Source organism: Polypterus senegalus, chromosome 7, assembly GCF_016835505.1.
Source record: "Polypterus senegalus isolate Bchr_013 chromosome 7, ASM1683550v1, whole genome shotgun sequence".
In the NCBI taxonomy this organism is placed as follows: Eukaryota; Metazoa; Chordata; class Cladistia; order Polypteriformes; family Polypteridae; genus Polypterus; species Polypterus senegalus.
In genome coordinates, this window is record NC_053160.1 from 192,134,832 (window position 1) to 192,156,931 (window position 22,100).

Below are 22,100 nucleotides of genomic sequence, written 5' to 3' on the forward strand. Positions count from 1 at the left end.
AAACAACGCCATTCTTACCTGTGACGTCAAGGGCCAGGGGGTCTGACAGAATCAGGTATGCAAGCTGCAAAACAAACCAGAGTTAGAGGGCCACCAAGGGCAGCATTTGGCAAAGTGGGTAACAAACTGTGACATTTAGGATCCAGTAGGACACAGCGAGGCCAAACTACGCGCTGGGCTTCGTCACCCATCACATCTGACTAGTTGCAGGCTTGCTGATCAGGAGTCACCCCTTTAATCCACAAGCATCTCCTGGCATCCATTCCATCAAAACGTTCTTCTGGCCCAGTGACCATCCCACCAGGCTCTGTAGTTGTGCTTATCAGATCTTACTGATGTTCTCAGAAGCTCGTATCTCGCCAGCTCTGTCACAGCCACCTCGGCCAGCCAGCTCTGTCACCTTCATGGTCTTCCTCAGCTCCCCTTAAACACTGGATGGCTGTCCCAACAGAGCCTCTGGAATGATCTCCATTGTTCTTGCCTCCATCAGAGACTTTGGTTTGCAGTTTAACTTCCAGCCTCGACCCTGCTGCCCATTCGTATGAGCCTCTTCACGGTGCCAGTTTGTGCTGGCGCAGTTCTCTTTACTCGTTAAACATTTCATTTCCTGGATGGGTTTGGGTGTCATTTTGTCACTTTAACAATCCGTTTTCCAGAAACGCTTCACTTTATACCGCACACAGTCAATCATTTCCTCCAGATATGACGATTTCTAAACCTCTAATTTCATTTTATATATTAAGAATTTCACAATACGCTCTACAGGTGCCATACTACTCCATATGTGCCAGCCAATCGTGTACTGGGTGCCCACGGAGAAGAGGCTCACGAGCTTTGGTGGCCCCCCATCTTCAAGACTTCAGAAAAAAGTCCAAAAAAGGCAAGAATGTAAGAGACGAAAACGCAAGGCCTTAGAGACGGAGGCAGACGTGGCAGCTGGCGCCTGTTTGTTCCTCTTTGGTTTCTGTTATGGCACTAAATGCCACGTAGCAAAGCATTTGTGGATGGCCACAGGGATGAGCTACAAAGGCCAAATAAACCACCAGGACGACATGTCTTGTTGGACCAGTGGAGCGAGTTTTATGGCAGAGCGTTTGAGTTCCGTGCCCACTGAGACCACAGGCACACTTGTGCTGCCATCTGCGACTGTGAATGTGCGTTAAAAACCACTCGAGGATTCTTTCATTCGTTCATATTGGAGTATTTCAAGTTCCTCTCTACTGCACAATAAAGGGCGGCGGGCCACACGCCCTCAGTGCCATAGCCAACATTTCACTGAAGACGACAGCTTACTGGCTTCTGTGGGGTTCCAGAAAGGATCTGCATTGGCACCAATTCACTTGAAAGCCCTTCTGTTGGCACAGGAAGGAGGAGTCACGGAGTGGAAGGTGCCATCTGAGTGCCATCAACACACAAGTAGGGAGAAGGCTTTATGTTCTAACCGATATACTGGACGTCTGTTGTCACACATCCCCAATTGTGCCACTCACTTTATCCTTTAAGTGCCTCCCTGCCCTCGCGCCAGCCTTTCTTTCTATTGTATGCCTTACATGATCAGGCTGAACTGCATTGTTGTGCGCCTTCAGTCAATTTCAGATGAGACTTCCTACACCTAAGATGTCTAAAGGGTCCTGCACTCACAGCTGCTGACTGCGGGCCTGAGGTAAGAGTTAGGGTGCCAGGCGGTGCGCCGACGACATTTAGGGTACATGTGCTTTGTGAAGGTCCCCAGCAACAATAAATAATCCACAAGCACGTAGCCACTTGCATTCTATAATGACGTCGTATGGACTGCTAATCCTGATGCTGCTCTCCCGGCTCATCAAATTCTTCAGGTTGGGCGAGATGATCAGAACGTCTACAGCATGTGCGCCAATGTGCCACGAGGGTCAGCCTAGTCATATTACATTAGTCAGCGGCTAGGAGAGTGCTGGGCAGGGGAGGTCACTTGTCCAGCTCACCCGGTGGCCTCCATGTCACTACCGTTCCCGTGAGCAACTCATCGTAGAAGCTGCAGGTCTAATGGGCTCGTGTCCCAGCACTCTGTGAAATAAAACCTGCTTTGCTAACGTCACATTACGTTCACGATTAGAATGAGGGTCTTACCAGCTTGCCCTTACAGCCTCGATGTCACTCACAAGATTTTGCGCCAAGCAAATCCCAAAGATCTAAAATAAATAACCAAAGATATAAATTAGAAATGAATTTACACGATTGAAACAAAAACTGCACAAGAAAGACCATTGGGCTGGGGGGGCAGACGACCACCTCAAAGACCACTGGAATAACGTGGTGACAAAGTGCCAGTCTCTGCGTATCGCACCTCACGAATGGTAAGAAATTCTCGTTTTCATTTTAAAACAGAAGGACGCACAGAAGTGCAGCGAGCAGCGCCGTTTTTCACAGTTCGCAGATACTGGCTTTGCATTTCTCTCCTAAATCTCAGATCCACAGACTGGTGACTGTAAACTGGTCTCCTCTCGTATGACAAGAGTGCCAATCTCAAAAAATGAAAGGCACACTTTGAAAGCACATCAGATCTCAATGCTGGCCATCTCTACTGCTGTGTGAGGAACGAAGATGATGAGCCTACAGAGAGAGGGCAGGATACAAAGACACCCCAGAAAGGCGGGCGGGCAGGCAGGCAGGTGACTGAAAGTTCAAATCATACTCGGCAGATTGTGTGCCCAGACTGACCATCACTGACCCACCACCAAAGCGGTCATGCTGAACCATGTCACAGGCAGCAGAACGTTCTCCACGGCTTCTCCAGACCCACACGTCCTCAGGGTGAACCTGCTCTCAGCTGTGAAAAGCACCGGGCGCCAATTCTGGTCTTCAATGGCAATCGAGCTCCATGGTGCCCACTAGATGGACATTGTCGTGCCCTCAGGCCCCCCTCATGAAGTCTGTTTCTGATTATTTGTTCAGAGACATTCACACCAATGGTCTGCCCGCCTTCCAGAGGTCATTTTGTAGGCTCTGCCAGTGCTCATCTTGGTCCTCTTTGCACAAAGCAGCAGATAGCGGTGGGTCCTGCTGATGGGTTAAGGACCTTCTACGAGGTGCCCTGTCCAGCTCTCCTAGAGGAACGGCTTGCCTGTCTCCTGGAATCTCCTCCATGCCCGACACGGCAAACCTTCTGGTAATGCCACATGGTATCGATGTGCCATCCTACCTCTGTGCCAGCTCTGTAGGGTCCAGCTATGACCTCAGGCTACCAGAAGTGACACCAGTGGCCTCCCTCCAGCTGTTAACCCATTCATGCCTGAGTGCACCAAAGCAGTTCAAACTGATGAGCCCCTCTGCCACTTCACTGAGCCCACAAGCGTCACTGACGTGATGCCACCCTCTTGTTCAGAGGTCCTTTCATCTTCTTGAGCAGTTTATACATAATGTGCATGTGAGACCTGCGAGGGGTCTGCTAAGTAATCAATAATCAATACGCTAATGTGACGTGATGTGAGCTCTAAGATGACATGCAGACATGGAGACAGATTGCGTGATTTCGTAAAGTGAACGATAAATAAGATGATCTCATTATTACTGAGAATGATCTTTAGCTGTAAGCAGCGCTCATTTTAAAATCCGAGACGCCTCAGGGGTCAAACGCCCTCATTTTATAACTAAGAATGTCACAATCACAGAGAGAATTTACTTGCCTGCTTTTTATAAACTGCACTCAAACAATTATATTTCACACCTTCATGGAATTCAGACGACTGTCCAGCCTTTGTGCCTTTTCAACAAAACAAGTCACCTGGGCACAGCTGAAGCGCCCAGACCTCTCAAACAGACAGACCCCTTTGCCCACATGTATACAGTACACTTGTTGAAGGGCTGCCTTCCTGAAAAGCACACAACGCGCCTTGTGCCCATTACTGCTGGGACAGCTGGCATGAGGTATTTGGGCTCTGTGCTCGTCCCTTGCTCCGTGAATGCCAACGTAGCACAGAAAATGCGTTTTTCAGGTGGTCTGATGTGTGGATTGCATGGCATGAGTAACGGAAGATTTTTTTCATGGATGAAGGTCTGACATTGTGGTCAGCAGCACAGGAGCACCGCAGGGGACTGGACTTTCGCCGGTCCTGTTCAGCCAACATCAGACTTCCAATACGACTCGGAGTCCTGCCATGTGACGACACTGCTATGGTGGGCTGCATCAGGAGTGGGCAGGAGGAGGAGTACAGGAAGCTAATCAAGGACTTTGTTAAATGGTGCGACTCAAACCACCTACACCTGAACACCAGAAAGACCAAGGAGCTGGTGGTGGACTTTAGGAGGACCAGGCCCATCATGGAACCCGTGATCATCAGAGGTGACAGACCTATAAATACCTGGGAGTGCAGCTGGATGATAACCTGGACTGGACTGGCAATACTGATGATCTGTGCCAGAGAGGACAGAGCCGACTATACTTCATTAGAAGGCTGGCGTCCTTCAACATCTGCAATAAGATGCTGCAGATGTTCTACCAGACGGTTGTGATGAGCGCCATCTTCTACACGGTGGTGTGCTGGGGTGGCAGCATAAAGAAGAGGGACAAACTGGTGAGGAAGGCAGGCTCTATTATAGACATGGAGCTGGACAGTTTGGCATCGGTGGCAGAGCGACGGGCGCTGAGCAGACTCCTGTCAATCATGGAGAATCCACTGAAGAGGATCATCTCCAGACAGAGGAGCAGCTTCAGAGACAGACTGAGGAGACCCCACACTATGCGACTCGGGGGGTAAACGTTAACATTCTACAAAGTTATTGTCTGTTATACCTGCATTGTTCTCACTCTGATATTTAATTTTGTTATTATCAGTATGCTGCTGCTGGAGTGTGTGAATTTATAAAGTATCTGTCTATCTATTATATAGTGCCTTTCATTCTATCTATCTATTATATAGTGCCTTTCATCTATCTATCTATGTAGCGTTGGTCTCCAAAGACACCCATTAAATACAGTATAGGGTTAATAAAACTCTTCACTCTGATTTGGGTCAAATAAGAAATTAAAAGTAATGGGGGGGGGCACTGAAATAACCCTAGGAATCCTAACTTGATCAAGTGAAACAAATGTCACTTGTGTGGCTTTGGGTTGAGGGTTCAAATCCCATCTCTGACACTGTGTGACCCTGAGTAGGTCACTTCACCTGCCGGTGACGCCAACTGGATAAACAAACAAACAAACAAACAGAAATGTCACCAATTGTATCTGCTTTGGATAAAAGCGTCAGCCAAATACTGGAAGTGAATAATAACTGAGCTGTCATCTTCTGCTTATTGTCAGTCACGCCAACCCAACGAAGGTCACATGGAGGCGAGTCCCCTGAATGTGGCACATACCTGTAACAATGCGATTCCGATGAAGATGCCGGCCACAACAGTCAGGTTGTCCTGCAGCCACTTCTCAAACTGAGGCACACAGCCTTTGGTGTGGATGTAGTTGTGCTGCTCGCTGTCCTGAACACAAGAGAAGAGCAGTCAGGGTTCGTCACCCGATTCATCAAAGCAGGCACAATTAATGGCATTCATTACTCATTCGTTAAGAAGGCCAAAGAGAAGACAGCACAGGCAAGAAAGGCGACAAAGCAACAGAATCGTGGTGTTTCATTAGAACTGCTTTCGGTGTCATTGAAATCTGGTAAAACACGGCGACATTTGAGGTTTTAAACTGTACACAGAATGAAAACAGAAAACAGGAACCCCAATAAAAATATTAAGACAAAGGATAAACCCAGAGCACTACCACACAAATACTTCTATTAGAAAGAAAAGATTCAAGACTGGCAACAACGTTAATGTGAAAAGGTGACAATGAACAGCCATGAAGACGCGGGGTACCAAGGTGAAGTCTTTTCATTAACCTGTCAGATGTATTTAAATTCCTAAACATCGGCGGAATGTGATCATCAAGGACGACTTCATCCACGGCATCTGAACGTATCCGCCGCCAATCAACGCAATGCACATGCGAATCCAAACGGGACGTCAAGGCCCTACGAGCCAGTAAACGCTGAGATTCCTCAGGACGTCCTCATCTCTTTCCAGCGCCATTTTGAATGAAGACCCCTCCTCAAAGCTGTCAGATTACAACAGCTGACAACATCTCGCTTCCCCTTCCGTTACTTTAGAATTCCTGTGAAATTCTGTCTTGCTCTTGTTCTCGATGCACGTTTGCAGCGGCTGATGTCTCGGTTGTCTGCATTCACTTTCACATCCATTCGTTCACTGGCATTGCAGCCTTCGTCTCCGCTGATCCCATCATATTCAGTACGTGTGAGCCCACCTTCATCACGGGCGGAAACTCCGCTGTCCTCAAAGTTGAAAGGAGTCGCTCCGTTTGGGAATGAAGTTTTCTGTTGTTAGCAGTCGACTAGAGCTGCACGCCACTTGGGGTGACAACAGGAAAGTTCAAAAGGAGCAGCAAACGCACAGCTGAAGGCAAGGACTGGCACACAGTACGACGAAAACTGGCAAGGACTGGCACAAATTGAGGTGAAAACGGCCTCAGCAGGGTCTTAAACTAACAAATCAAAAGGCCCTAACCAACTAGAAGAAGAACTGCGAGCGAGAGTTTCATTGTTATTATCCAAAAGTGCAGAGAGCCGCCATCTTTTATAGTCAGCGATTGATGAAGTCAGGCACCACGATGCACAAAATGGAGGCAAGCGGGCATGAAAGGGTCATTCGAAATGGCATCAGGTGACACCACTGACACAGCACCTAAACAGCAAGTAACACTGTCTACAAAAATAAGAGTACAAATGTCGGGGTTCAAGCCACTGCCCACGACTCCGCTAGATATTTGCACTTGACTGGTCCGCTTAAAAAGTTTTTCTGTCTGACTTTTAATCAGGATGTTCAGAACTACAACAAAACAAGAGTTTGTGGCAAACAATCCTGAAATGTATTGCTCAGCTTTTATGGCAAATCTCTTCGGTCAAAGGCCTCCGGTGCAGTGGTGTGCGTTCAGGTGAAGCATCACAAACATCAGGCCTCCCTCCCTCCCTCCCTCCCCTTGTGCTTTAAAATAAAGTTCATGGTGCCGCAGTGCAAACACGAAGACACGAGTCTTACACCTCGTCAAACAAATCCACTTTAAAGCGTCAAAGACTCGTGCCTGGCAAGCTCCGGACGCTTTGTGACAACTTCAAGGACAGTGACGTCGTATCCGAGTCTCGCCTCTGTTTGTCTGCGTTTCCTGCTCACGTGGGCCGTCGTGGCTGAATGCTGTACGGTACACTCCACGTCCTTACCGTATCGTCTCAACTTGTCCTACTATTCTTTGTCACTACGAGTGTCAGAGCTCTGCGGAGGCTCATAAATGGGGACTGGCATTTCACGCACAGACTCACTTTAGCTGCTCAAATTCGAGAAGCGGCACCCTGCTCGTTTTTATTCTGTTGGCTTCTCATTAGGTTTCCTTTGTAAAGTGCACTCCAAGGAATTGAAAAAGACGACATGCAAACAAAACTCCACTGTTGTCACTTGGGTCACTTCTACGACGTCACTCGTGATTTGTCACAGAATTAGTGACAGCTTGTGATTAGCCAACAGGGTTGCCCTGAATCTACTTGACGTTCCAGCCTCTCGTGGGTTTCACAAGACAGTAAAGAGTCGTTGGTTTGAGGGGGTCTCATACAGGACCACCGATAGGTCACAAGTAAACTCCAGCATCTCCGTATGAGGTATGGCCGCGGCACTCTAAGGAAGAGGAACACATTCAGTTCCCTCAAGCTCACGGTGGCACCTGAAATAACAGGAACCTGAGTGGCGTGGAGAGATTTGCAACTTTCACTTCTCGTTTGACAATTCAGGCGGTTTAAACTTTTTAATATGTTCTGCCATTCAGGCCCAGTGGAGGGACAGCAGTCCTTCTTCACAGCTCCTCTTCCTCCAGGCCAGCAGCTCAGTTTGTTCTGTCCAACAAAAAGCAAACGCCTAGCTGTGACTGGCAAGTCCTTTAACCAATCGGTGCTCTCCTTGCACGACTTCCTGTCAGCTACTGTCAGCTGTGCAGATTTAACTTCTTGTAACGTGGCCTTCAGGACAGCATTCATGTCGTGGCCAGGAGAAGCTGAAGCACCGCACTGCAGGATTTAGGATTTATTTCTATTGTGATAACGCAGCGGTGGGCTGGCGCTGCTCCATAGCCAGTGCTGCTTCCTGCTTTGCACCCAAGCCCCGTCAAGACAGACTGCACTCTCACTGACAAGTTTGGGAAACAGAAGAATGTAACAAACTGGGCACAGGGACACACTGGGACACACAGGGACACACTGGGACGATGCAGAGTCTTTGGAGTGAGTGAGCAAAGTACAAAATCCACACTCCAGCCTGGCATTAAGTCAAGAGTCACACGTTGGCACCACAGCCAGCGCACTGCGGCTTGTACCCCATGAAGAAATAAAAGGGATTAACTAAACGGCAGAAATAACCGGACTGCACATCTGATCCATTTCTAATTTCTAGTTGGGCCCAGTGCATGGATGCAGTCGACAAAGATACTAATCACCACCGAATACGTGGAAAACGAGAGTGAAGGGCGCGTCCTGTTTTAGTATCGGGCTCAGCAACCTAAATCATTCTGTCAGCAGTATCACTGAACAGGACTTTATTGGTTTCGCATTTAAAAGGCTCCCTTAGGCCACATATCGGCAGTAAGCTGTGTGTGTAAAGCCGTCTTAGCAGAATCGATATTCTCCTGGCATCAATTTTCTGACGAGCTTAGCTCTACGGCAGCAGAACGGTGGTCTCCCTGTGCCCCCTGTAGAAATGCAGCGGCTCTAACTAACTATTAACCTGTGTGCCCGTCCTGACAGTGGAATTAGGGTGACACAGCACAGTCCTGACCTCACCCACCCTGCCAGTTTAGACGTGCCCATGTCTGGAATGTGGGAAGAAACCTGAGGAACAAAAACCTAACAGTACTTTGGGAAACTGCAAACTGCACAGCAAGTGGGCTCTTAGGTAGCAGCTCTCCCCACCATGATTTGATCATTCTGAAGCAGGGAAGAGTTTAGTAAAGAATAATTAAGACAATAAATCCAATTTATATAACCTGCTAGAAAGCGCCAGGCGTACCTTTGACATTTGAATATTAAACCGACTTTTAAATGAAGGCCCCGGTATGTAATGAGTGGATCAGTCGGCCCCCAAATACGCGTCATGAGCCAAACTGCTGCAGCTGACAGCTCACCTCTCACCTGTGCTGTGAAAAGGCTCGACGTGCGACCGCACAAACGTATGAAGCAGCGAGCAGCGAGCCGCGAGTCACACACGCTGCGTACAACACAAACGGATTTATTACATTTGACATGTATGGGGCACAAGTTTAAAATGTGACCAGATCGACGCAGTAATAAGTGAACCAATGTCTATTAGGAGGCGGCACGGTGGCGCAGTGGGTAGCGCTGCTGCCTCCCAGTACGGAGCCCCTTAACGGATCACTTCCCGGGTCCTCCCTGCGTTGAGTTTCATGTTCTCCCCGTGTCTGCGTGGCTTTCCTCCCACAGTCCACCGACATGCAGGTGAAGTGTACTGGTGATCCTAAATTGTCCCTAGTGGGTGTGTGTGCCCTGCAGTGGGCTGGCGCCGTGCCCGGGGTGTGTTTCCTGCCTTGTGCCCTGTGTTGGCTGGGGTTGGCTCCAGCAGACCCCCGTGACCCAGTAGTTAGGACACTGCGGGTTGGAGAATGAATGGACGTCTATTAGGAAATCAGTGCACTACTTCAATAAACAGAACCTTTAATGGGACCATAACATTTATTGTGCTGGCATCAATCAGTTGGTATTGAATTGTGTGCCGTGGGCTTCAGAGCGAACACAACAAGAGGTGGGACTGCAATGCAAAAAACAAAATGCACAGCACATACGTCACAAGAAAGTGCAAAAGTGCAGACAAAGAGCAAGAGAGCAGGAAACAAGCAGCCCAGTTACGCACCGGAAGGGCAAGAAGAGAAGTCAAAATGAAACGGCTTGTTCAAGAGCCACGAAAGGCCCCTCAAACGTCTCTGTGTGGCACAATTTCTAGCAGGCAGGGATTTGTTGGGGGGCACAATTCCAACTTTTGTACTGTCGACCTCTCATATTCATGAATGAGTGCAACGGGATTTTAGTCAATGACAGTTTTTCTCTGACCATCCTAATCCACCTTACATAATAAACGCACTTGAAAATTCAACTACAGGTAGAGAGGAGAAATGTGACAAATGGGCACGAGGAGGACCCAATGTTCCCTAAAATGTAGCTACAAAGGCCAACTGTGGGCATTTGAAATCTTCAGCCCACCTAAATATGGAAAGGAGGGCACGTTCAAATTGTGAAGCTGTCCACCGCCGCACAGTCGCTGATAACAAGCGGAGGAGGCACGTGATAAAAAAAATAAAAGATGGCCACTGCATTCCAAACTAAACACAGAAAACAACTTGCGACACCTTGACACGTCCTAACATTAGCCTGACAAATGGAGCGAATTATAAAGACCTGATGTGCTGATCCACATGGACTTCCTACACTCGCCTCTCCACGCCTGCCTAAAGTTAATCAGCTCCTGGCGAGCAGTCCAAAGTAAACAGCACAGTGGTCTTCATGGTCTTAAACAAGCACATAAACGGGGGGACAAAAATAACAATCAAAAATACTAAAGAAGGCAAAAAGGAGAAAGCACTGCAGTCATCTCAAGTAAGCCAAGTACAAAATGAAAAAGTAGGGAACTTGTAGAAAATCAAAAGACAATAACCTTTCATTTATGTAGTGGGAGTAAAACGTCCACTAAGACCACCTGACTACACTGCACTGGTTATGTGACCAGGCACCGTCACATCACACAAACCCAAAGGACCAACAGACCCTTCATGAAAACCGGTTCACCTTCCAGCAGGTCAGCGGCCCCCCGCACACCTCTGGCAAAGTCCGCGCTTGTCACACTGCACGATCAGGCCCGTCCTGGAATGCCTAGTCTGACACAACTCAACAGCCCGAGACTGACGAGCAGTGAAACGTATCATCTACCTAACAAGAAAGAAGTCACTCAGCTAGCAGATAACTTCACCTGGATGACCGAGAATCTTCACAGACATAAAACGACTTGTTACGTATCATCAGATCAAGACTTCGATCAAATCTTATCTGTCACATACAAGACGTAATGGAATGCTTAGTCCCTTTGAGTGTTTGGGTATTTCATGTTTTATTGTCATTGCTGTTATTTCTATTCAATTCAATTTTCATGTGCCTCCATTTCCTGCGTTGTGTGGGCGGAGCCAAAGGAGGCGGAGATATCCTGACTGCTGGCTCCTCCTACTGACTATGCATTTCCAGTCACAAGTGAGACCCAGCAGTCGGGTATTGGAGTTGTTTGTAAGTATTGTTATCTTTTGGATGCATTTCATTTTTGATTTATATTCCTGCTCTCTTCTTCGGATTCTGTTCCTAAAATGTGTTTTTGGAATTGTTGGCTTGGGACTACCGGTTAGCCAGTTCTTTTTTTTTTTTCCCCCAGAAAATGCACCATTTCTCCCAGAGTCAAGTCAAGATTTCTCACACAGTCAAGGCCTCCAGTGCCAGAGGCAGCAATAAATCTTCGACCCTCCACCATGTTTGTCTGTAGCTACTGTGGTGTTCTTGTCTTTGTAGGCCTCATTCCGTTTTCTGTAAACGGTAGAATGATGAACTTTACTATAAAGCTCTACCTTGGTCTCATCGGTCCACAAGAAGGATTTTGTCTTCCTCAAATACATTTTGGCAAACTCCAGTCTGGCTTTTTGATGTTTCTGTGTCAGCAGTGGGGTCCTCCTGGCTCTCCTGCCCTAGCGTTTCATTTTGTTCAGATGTCGACTCTGTTGCACCCTGAGTCTGCAAACGGCTTGAATACGTTTTGAAGTTGATTGGGCTGTTTGTCCACCATTCGGACTCTCCTTCACTGCAGTCTTTTATCAATTGTCCTCTTCCATCCACGTCCAGGGAGATCAGCTACAGTGCCATGTGTTGTGAACGTCTTGATTATGTTGTGCTCAGTGGACAGAGGAACATGAAGATCTCTGGAGATGGACTTGGAGCCTTGAGATTGTTGGTATTTTTCCACAATTTTTGTTCTCAAGTCCTCAGACAATTCTCTGCTCTTCTTTCTGTTCTCCATGCTTAGTGTGGCCCACTCAGACACAACAGAAAGGTTCAGTCAACTTGTCTCCATTTTACTGGCTTCAGGTCTGATTGCTGTATTGCCAGCACCTGTTCCTTACAAACGAGCATCATATGCTTGAAATAAAACGATTTACCCACAATTTTTGGAGTTCTGTGTGACATGATGTCAGATTTGGCTTTTTTTCTCTGTTTTTTTGTGTTGTTCCAATGCACATAACAATTTTCTAGGAGCAATGGTGCATTTTCTGGGAAAATTCCAGGGGTGCCGATAATTTCGGCCATGACTGTAAATCTGTGCGTATGCCAACTTCCACGTTCTTCCGCTACATACAGTAAATCCCGGTCAGCATGAAAAGTAACGCATGTGCATGCGCCTGCCGCCCCACCCCGACTCCTCCCAGAGTGACACCTCTATGAACAGGCAAATCAGTATAAATAGCCCCTTACGTTTTGTGTTCTGTTGAAAGACAATGGCAAAAGCACAGGAGAAAAAAAAGAATTTCAGCAAATGCCAAGTAGAGGCAAACATTAACGTACTATTTGTTGGTTTAAGCAGCGATATGAACAACAAAAGGAAATTGATCAATTGACAGAGTGGCAGAGAAACTCGAAAGTTCAAGATCAGAAAGTCGCACAGTGCCTGAAACAAATAAGTTGTCAGATATCAAAGTCGCCGTGAAAAGGCGAGTTGTAGCCCACCGGCTGAGAGTCATATGAAAGCTTGTTAGGGCACAGAGAAAAGAAGAAAAAAAATGGGGCCACAGTGGAAAAAATGTCAAAATGTCAACAATAATCTCGAAATTTCTACTTTAATCGCGTACCGTATATACTCGAGTATAAGCCGAGGTACCTAATTTTGCCTACAAACACTGGAAAAACATATTGACTTGAGTATAAGCCTAGGGTGGGAAATGCAGCAGCTACTGGTAAGTTTCAATAATCAAAATAAATACCAATAAAACTACCGCACATTAATTGAGCACAAAGCCCAGAATGAGTCTCACAGAGGCTGCACAGCACCACACAGAGCACACAGCAGTTCTTCTACCGCCCGCACACCAAACCAGGTACGGTACTGTACACTCCACCTTTCTGTCAGGTTGGCGCGGGCAGCGGGACTTGAAGCTGTGGGGGACGTTTGTCAGCACATTTTGGGTGCTGAAAAACTCGGCTTATATTCGAGTATGTACGGTAGTTTATTTTGTCATTAAAGTATAACATCATAAACTTCATCTTTAAATCGTTTCATTTACTAGTTTCTCAAATCCCATCATAACTAAAGCAGCTCGTTAAATGCTTTGTTTTGTATTTGATCTTCTATGTGCTCTATGAGTGTGACTCACGACGTGCTTCTCAAACGGGCTTCCTCTTCCTCTGACAGGACACAGAGTCCATGACATTGGTGATATTACAGCTCTCTGAATAAATTAAATACTGAGATGTATACGTAATATCATTTTCATGATGATAGGAGTTAAAGCATGTTATTAAACATGGGCACCCGGTGGCACAGTGATAGTGACGAGATTGCTCCTGCCTCCCACAAGATGCTTGCTGCGCCGTGCGTGATCTTTAATGAAATACTGCACTTTATTACAGGAGTCCTGTCTCTTTCAAACGTACTAACCTCCAATTCCTATCCTTCCTTTTCTTTCTCCAAGTAATCAATCGCCACACAATCAGCTCTGTGATAGATGTTAAGCCATCTGTAAGCTGAGGATGCCAATTCTTCAAAACGTTGATGGAACATTGAAATATCTTCATAGTACGTGTTGAAGTATTCTATCCATTTATCATGCGCACCAATCCCAGGAAGCATACAGCGTGAGGCAGGAACAATCCCTGAACGGGGTGCCAGCTCATCGCTACCGCGGTCTACCGTGTCCTCACATGTTTAATTATTAACGATATAGATTATTTAAATGAAGTTAAAAATGTATCTGTATAATGTAATAAACATATTTTACTGCATCTTAAAAATGATATCAAGAGCTCCAAGAAGACAGTGCTTGGAAATCTAAAGCGACTTAGAAGCCAGTCGTCATCTGTAAGCACGCTCTTTATAAAGTGGCTCAGGTTATGTAATATAACTGTAGTGTAAGTTTCCAGTGAGGTGATTGTACTCATAAGTCCTAACAGGTCTACGCGGAGCACTTGATGGACTGATTGAGTGCGTTTGGTGCTCTTGGGATGAAACTGTTTGTGAACCGTGAGGTCCATACAGGAAAGGCTCTGAAGCGTTTACATGCAGTATGGTAGAAGTTCAAACAGACTGTATGCATGGCTGAGGCAGCGTGTGCTCGATGCGGTGTCCTGATAATGCGATCAGCTGCTGTACGGCTGTGATTGCACACTCAGATACAGTGATAGAAATACTCTGAGTGGTGCAGTGAGAGTAACGACACTAAAGCAGCTATGGTATTTGGAATAGTTTGGCCATTCCATGCGCCATTATAGAGTTACAGGTTGACTACAATCAGATGCCTTAAACTAATAAACAATATGCGGTTAATTTCAGTGTATTTATAAAGCCGCGTCAGGGATGTGGATCTAAAAAAGAAAGGGAAACCACACAGGAACAGTAGCACTGCTTTGACACTGGGTGCCGCCAGTCTGCAAAACTGAGCGCAGAACTTGAGTATGCCAGGGATTGACCTGGTGCGAGAATGTGCGTGACTTTACGCCAAGTTTTGTTTTTACACTTCACAACACGAGTGTTGTGAACATTTTTGTGCATACGATCCGTTTACATGAGGCCCCTGAACTTCAAACTCTACCCTTGATTTCATCTCACTCCCTGGCAACTGGAAGGTTGCTGGTTCAAATCCCGTAAAATGCCAAAAGGGTCTCTGCTCTGTTGGGCCCTTGAGCAAGGCCCTTAACCAGCAATTGCTCTGTCCTGGGTATGACGTTAATCTGCATCCATCCCTGCATGTATGCCCTCCAACCTGCAGGGAAAAACTTGGGGGTTGGTGGCAGAATTGGCACCTCAGCCGCCATAAAAGAACCTCACGCTGTTCCACTCTCTCTGAACTGGTGTGGTGCCGAGGTATCACCCGTTGCATGGCTGCGCTCGGGTCCTAATCTGGATCCTGAGTTGGTTTGTCATGTGGTGGGTGCGGCAATGCGCTGGATCAGTGCGTGTTCCTAACCTTTTAACCGTATTACAGAATCTAAGAATACGTACCTTGATTTTAAATCGGCAGTTTTTACAATTCAATCTAACTTTAGATTTTATTTGGCACACTGACTCGACAATAACAATGTAAACACCGAAATCATTTTAGAGGTCAATGTCACCCACCTTGTACTAAACGTTGCTGTTCCTTTCGCCAGCCTCTGACATTTTGCACTTGCACTTGTCTACATTGAACTCCATTTTCCAAATGATTGTCCAGGTCTTTGTGAATTGTCCTTGTTGCTCCCTCAGTATTTGGTTTATTCATATTGTATGTGAGATGCTTTAAACGTTACGACATGTCTGAAAGTGTATTCTGAGAAAGCTGAAAGATAAAGCAGGACTCAGAGTGGTCTGCGTCGTTAGAAAGGGCAGCTTTTGAGCTCGTGTGATAAAACTGTCTGCTCTGCTGGCGGAAGGAGGACGGAGGAGAGTGGCTGCCTGTTATTACAAGAGTTTGCAGTTCAGTTCCGTTCACTTGGTGCTTTGTTGCAATCATGTGAGTGTGAAGTTCAGTGGCTTTCCAGACACGTTTGTGAAGAGCTCAGCTCAGCTCAGCTGTAAAACTGATCCATTTCCAAGGAGCCTCTGAGCTGAATATGGACACTTAAGGCGGAGTCTGCCATCTTGGAAAAGGAGTTCTGTCTCTGGTAAGAAGACTTTCTTCTCATTTTTTAAGATTATGGGTATATAATCTGTAACGAAGGGACTGGACCATCTGGGGATTGTCATCTGAGACTGAATGAAGAGTGTATGAACCCACCCAGGTCTTTTGTGTCGCTTGTATTTGCAGCTATTGATTGTTAGGCACATAAATATGATTTTTAAGCAAAAGCAGATGTCCACTTTGACTCTATGGCTGCATTCTTTTACAGATCTAACAAGCCCTTCTTTATCTACTCGTTTGTTTATCTCAGGTAGAGGACGGCTGAGCACGTCTGTAGGTGTCCCATGTATAGGTAGGTGAGTGTGCCGCTGTCAACTTGATGAGTTTATCCAAAATGTGAATTACTTCACTGCTGTTTTATCAAAAGGAAACAAGTAAATACCAACTGACTTACTTCTTCATTACAACAACAAATCATTAAAAGTTAGCGCGCCAGTTCTGTGTTTTGTGCTCCTTTAGTGTGAACAAGCAATGCAGTGGACTGGCAAAATTTAGATGGGCAGAGAATACAAAAGAAGAAAAAGACGGTGGGGGTAGAAGAACGCAGCCCCCTCAGGAACTGAACTGGGTGGGTCACGTCTATGCTGGCTTTTTGTCTTTTGAAGGCCGAGACAATCCAAACAAATCCCTCAGACACTCATTCCATCAGGCACATCAGGGTTCAAGATGCAAATGTGAGCAACTCGTACAAAATGTGCTGCAAACTGAAAAACACACCATGTTGTTGTGGCTTCACGTTGAACAAATGACGCCAGTCCTCTCCTCCAGAAAAGAAAATCAATTCAACTGAAAAAAGAATCCCTTTCATTCATTTACATTCGCTCACTTAGTAGATGCTCTTGTCCAAAGTGACTTACACTCTTCTTCATCTGCTTACCTCATTCTTTTTCCAACTTGTTATTTGACATTTAACAAAGGGTCATTCCTTAATAATGTGTCATTTGTTTGAATTGCATATTTTATTTTATGCATAAGAACCAGTGCCTCGCCAATTTATTCAAATGACTGGTCCCTGCTGAATATGATGAAGTAGCTGACATTAATCCAAGCTCTGCACTCAAACACTACTTTCCATTAAATATGTCACTTGTTTCTTAGTCGCTACTGCCATCAACACAAAAACTGTTAAACAATGGCTCTATTTAGAAGAAATCAAGGGAACTGCAAGTGACGCATAGGAATCCATTTGTTACAACGGTTACTTACGGTCTTTGCCCTCACATCATAGCCACATTGGGTGTTTATGACGTCTTCCTGATTAAAAAAAAGAGAGAGAAAGAAAAAAAACACAAATTTAAAATTCAACAGCAAGATGGCAACACACTCAGAGATGATCCCCCACTTCTGAACTCGCCTATGTCGTGCCTGACCAGAACAGCACCAGAGCCAACTTGCCCCAGCCATTCTTTTACAAGTGGGTCTCAAGCCTTAATATAAGACAACATACAAAAGACCACCCAACACTGGGTCCACGATGGTCAGAAGAAATACTGAACGTTAATGCGAACGATCACAGAAAGTGAGCAGCGTTCCTTTGCTCGACAGCAGAAGTCAGAATGTGCTTTAATGCATTTGGGCTTTTTGAATTTAGAAAGAAATCAGCACTGTGCCAGTGTCTTTCAGCAGCCCAGGTAACATGGGGCTGACTCTTTGGCTAAGACGACTTTTGCTTTTCTTTGACGTGAGTCAGATTATGAACACACACTAGAAGAAATCCAATGCGACCAACTGTGCAAAGAGAGTAAATGAATACTTACAGCAGGGTCTTTGGTGCAGCAGGAAAAGGGTACCCCACAGCGTTCTCGACTGGGGTTGGCATCAGTGCAGTTAAAATAAATGTTCAGGTTCCAGTCATCAGCACCAAACGCTCCACAGCACTGCCACTACAAAAGAGAACACACTCATTTATACTTTATAACGCAGTAGAACGCAGCCATCAGAGTCTTAACGTCATAAGATTTAAAGACACGATAACAGGCAATGTTCATCCAGCACAGATAACAGTTAAGAATAAGAGAAGTCAATGTAAAAAATTCAAAATGAAAGCCGTGTAATGAATTTACTACAGTCCTAACCCCATAATACTCATTCTGGCCATGTGCTCTCCCCCACCATAGCTTGTCGTCTATGGGGGAGGTTGGTGGGTCCCTGTGCCCGTCTACCCGCCTGTCAGTCAGTCAGCTGTTCAGTCACAGTCTCTTCAGCACCGTCTTGAGCTAAAACAGCTGGATGGAAAAATACCAAACTCAAAACCTGCTAAGAAATGACGCTGGGCTGACTGGCACCCTAATTCTGCAGTTAATCCTCAATTCTTCTCATCAGTTGCTACCATTATGACCCACTTTACGACCAGAAAGACCAGCATCAGAGTGTGGAGTAATTACTGAAACGTTAGACAATAGTTCAGGTAACTTGGTTCCTAGGGTGCAAAGCCTACTGACCATCACATCTGAATTTTTTCCTTCTCTGGATACTTGACTCAATGACACTGAACTCCGTACGTCTCTGTTGTTAATTTGATTTGGTGAATCTCAAATAAGTAAAACACCCAAGACTAAAAATTACTCCAAAAAAACGCATCGAGTTTAAGAAAATGGTGTCAGTTTATCACACGTCAGTCAGTGCCAACATGCAAGTACGATTATGTTGGACCTAAATGGTTTACGAGACGTAAGGAAAATGAGAAGAGAATGGAGGAGTGTGACGGACCAGAGCAGAAGTGAGGCGACGTCTTTGGAACAAGCATTATCATGAGGGCTAAGCTTTCACATGCGTATGACTTAAGATATCTGGAAGAACAGAAGCAAGATGGTGGGCAGAGGACTTCAGACTTCTTGCTGAAACAAAGTCCTGCCCAGATGGCGTCCTGCTCTTCTGTACGCATTCCTTAACGGTGAAGGGCGGCTCGAGAAGCCCCTCTAGTTATCGGTGTTACAGTTTGCTGCTTTCACTTGTGATAAAACGGATTTGTCAGGGACCAACAGGTCATCAGTGAGTCCTGTACAGTAGAACCTCTGGCCACAAACGTTTCCAAACATGTACAAATTCGGGTTACGATCAAAAAGTTTGGCAAAATTTTGTTCACGACCATACGCTCTGGTGGCGAACAAAACCACTGGCGGCCAGTTTCCCTACACACGTTCGCATGTGCCAATGATCTCCCATTCTCTTTTGTTTGTGTACACCGGGCCTAACAAAGCAGCTAAAAGGAGTTACAATGTCAACCGAGCAGAGGCCTCAAGTGCTAGTGTGGCTGAACGAGAAGCGCCTGGCAGGGGACGGCGTAAGCGAGGCAGTCAAACGTGAGAAAGCCAGGAAGATTCATGGCGATTTGATGAAAAAAAATCCTTCTTCGAGTGGCGAAGGTGAGGACTTTAAGGCCAGTAGAGGATGAGGTGAAAAGTTTCCCAAGAGAAACGGCATTTAGAGATTTTTTTTCCCTGTGCTTAAAACTCATAAAACAAGTGTTTAGCACAAGCGGTTCATAAGGGTCTAACGCCAACTCTTACAATGTTAGTTTTCTCTGTTACTCAAAGTTTTTACATTTAGTTTACTATTATACTGTGCATTCTATGGCATAATTAACTCTTTTTGTGCTTTAAAAGTATATATATTTACATACAGTTTGTACGGTCTGGAAGGGATTCATTTTATTTACATACAATCTTATGGGGAAATTACACTCGGGTCGCATCCGGAGTTTTAGAATGAATTCCAGTCGTGACCAGAGCTACCGCTGTACGTATGTGATTAAGTAACGGCCTTGTAAAGACACCTTGAGTGTTACTGACGCTTATTTAAATCACTAAGTTATTCGTATCTTACGCTTTGGCAAGCTTTACTACAACTTGGAATTCATAGTTGCTTCCTCATCGTCTCCTTTTTCTCTTTCCCACGTTTTGTCTCCTGAAATCCAGGATTTGATCACAAAAATAAAAGCAACTGTGTTAGTGACGTCTTTAAACTGCCATCTGTGGTGCCAAGACGTGCCTCGGTGTCAGTTGCTCAGCATTACAGACGTCTGCGGACTCTGACTGTCCCTCTTCACTCAGAGGGGGAACTTGTGGTCCTTTTATTTCTTAAAAAATGACATCAGAACATTCGAACACTCTGGACGAGAACAGGCCATTCAGCCCATCAAAGCTCGCCAGTCCTATCCACTTATTTCAAGTCGAGTTCTGAAAGTCCCTAACGTCTTACTGTCCACCACACTACTTGGTCTCGTTACTCCAAGTGTCTGTCGTTCTTTGTGTGAAGAAAAACTTCCTAATGTTTGTGTGAAATTTACCCTTAAGTTCCAACTGTGTCCCCGTGTTCTTGATGAGCTCATTTTAAAATAAATACAAGTCTCGATCCACTGTACTGATTCCCTTCATCATTTTAAACACTTCACTCAGGTCTCCTCTTCATCTTCTTTTTTCTTAAACTGTAAAGGCTCAGCTCTATTAATCTTTCCTCATAACTCAACCCCTGTAGCCCCCCGTAATCAGCCTCGTCACTCTTCTCTGGACCTTCTCTTGTGCTGTGATGTCTTTTTTGTGGCCTGGAGACCCAAACTGCACACAGGACTCCAGATGAGGCCTCACCAGTGCATTATAAAGGTTGAGCAGACCCTCCTGTGACTTGTACTCCACACGTCAAGGCGCTATATAACCTGACATTCTGTTAGCCTTCTTAATGGCTTCTGAACACTGTCGGGAAGTCGATAGTTTAGAGTCCACTGTGACTCCTAAATCTACTCATAAGGTGGACTCTCGATTTTCTGACCTCACATTGTGTATTCAAACCTAATATTTTTACTTCCTATGTGTAATTCTTTACATTTACTGACATTAAATTTCATTTGCCACAAATCTGCCCAAGCCTGCCTGCTGTCCAAGTCCTTCTGTGATGATATAACGGATTCCAAATTATCTGCTAATCCACCTGTCTTGGTATCACCTGCAGACTTAACCAGCTTGTTCCTTATATTCCTATCTAAATCATTTATAGATATTAAAAATAGCAGCGGCCCCTCACTGACCCCTGCTGGTCACCACTCTTAACATCAGCCAGTTCTGATGAAGTTCCTCTTACCATCACCCTCTGCTTCCTGTGTCTGAGCCAATTCTGCACCCATCTAAACACATCACCCTGAACTGCCACTTCTTTTACTTTGATGCCTAACCTCTCATCAAAATCAAGAACATCACGAGCTCCACTTTGATCGTATCCTTTTGTTGCCTCCTCATAGAATTCCAGCCTGTTGGTAAAACACGACCTCCCTCTTCTGACCCCATGCTGACTGTTCCTAATAACTCCTGTCCTTGCCATGTGTTGCTCAATCTTATCCTCAATTCCTTCCATTAATTTTCCTGTGATGTTTCATGTTAAGCTTACTGGCCTCTAGTTGCTCTGATCAGCCCTGTCACCCTTTTTATATAATGAGATGATATTTGCCATTTTCCAGTCCTTTGGAATCTCTCCAGTGCTCAGTGACTTCCTAAAAATATGTGTCAAGGGTTTATATCTGAACTCACTGGCCTCCTTAAGAACTCGAGTGTAAATATCATCTGGTCCTGGTGATTTATTTGATTTCATCTTATTTAATCTGAGCTGCTCTTCTCTCTCTAATTTCCAAATCCCTCAGCACCTCCTTAGTAGTCCCTGTTACTGCTCTGAGGTTATCCACTGGCTCACTTGTGAACACCTCAGAATGATGTAAGTTTAGGGCATCCGCTATTTCACTGTCTGTATCTTTTAATTCCCCTTTACTATTCCTGATGAACTTGACCTCCTCCTTAACTGTTCTTTTACTACTAAAATACTGAGTCTCTTAAGGTCGTCTTTCTCCTTATCTGCTCTATTCCTCTCCAACTGTCTTTTAGCCTCCCTGATGTCCTTCTTAATGGTTGCCCTCATGTTCTCATACGCTCTACGATTCTCTTTGCAGTCATTAGTCTTATATGCCTTATAAAGAAGTTTTTTCCTTTGCAACTTCTTTTTTAAATCTTTATTAATCCATCGTGGACTTTTTTTTAGTTTCCTATTAATTCCACATTTAGGTCCGTGTCTGTCCCGTCCATTATAGTAATCTTTCGTAAACAAGATCTACAAGTTTCATTCACTATGGCTTTTAAAG

General features: G+C 45.4%; 1 protein-coding gene across 2 annotated transcripts in view; it reads right to left on the reverse strand.

The window, feature by feature from the left end:
* The window catches only part of tspan5a (tetraspanin 5a), a 43,773-nt gene that overhangs the window by 4,149 nt on the left and 17,524 nt on the right, over nt 1–22,100 (reverse strand). For both annotated transcript variants that reach the window (XM_039759829.1, XM_039759828.1), the window contains 5 exons: nt 17,737–17,862; nt 17,186–17,233; nt 5,335–5,451; nt 2,107–2,168; nt 19–64 (listed from right to left, as the gene is read on the reverse strand). In XM_039759829.1, the coding sequence (XP_039615763.1) occupies nt 52–64; nt 2,107–2,168; nt 5,335–5,451; nt 17,186–17,233; nt 17,737–17,862 (366 nt within the window). In that variant the 3' untranslated portion in view covers nt 19–51. The remainder of the gene's footprint in view (nt 1–18; nt 65–2,106; nt 2,169–5,334; nt 5,452–17,185; nt 17,234–17,736; nt 17,863–22,100) is intronic.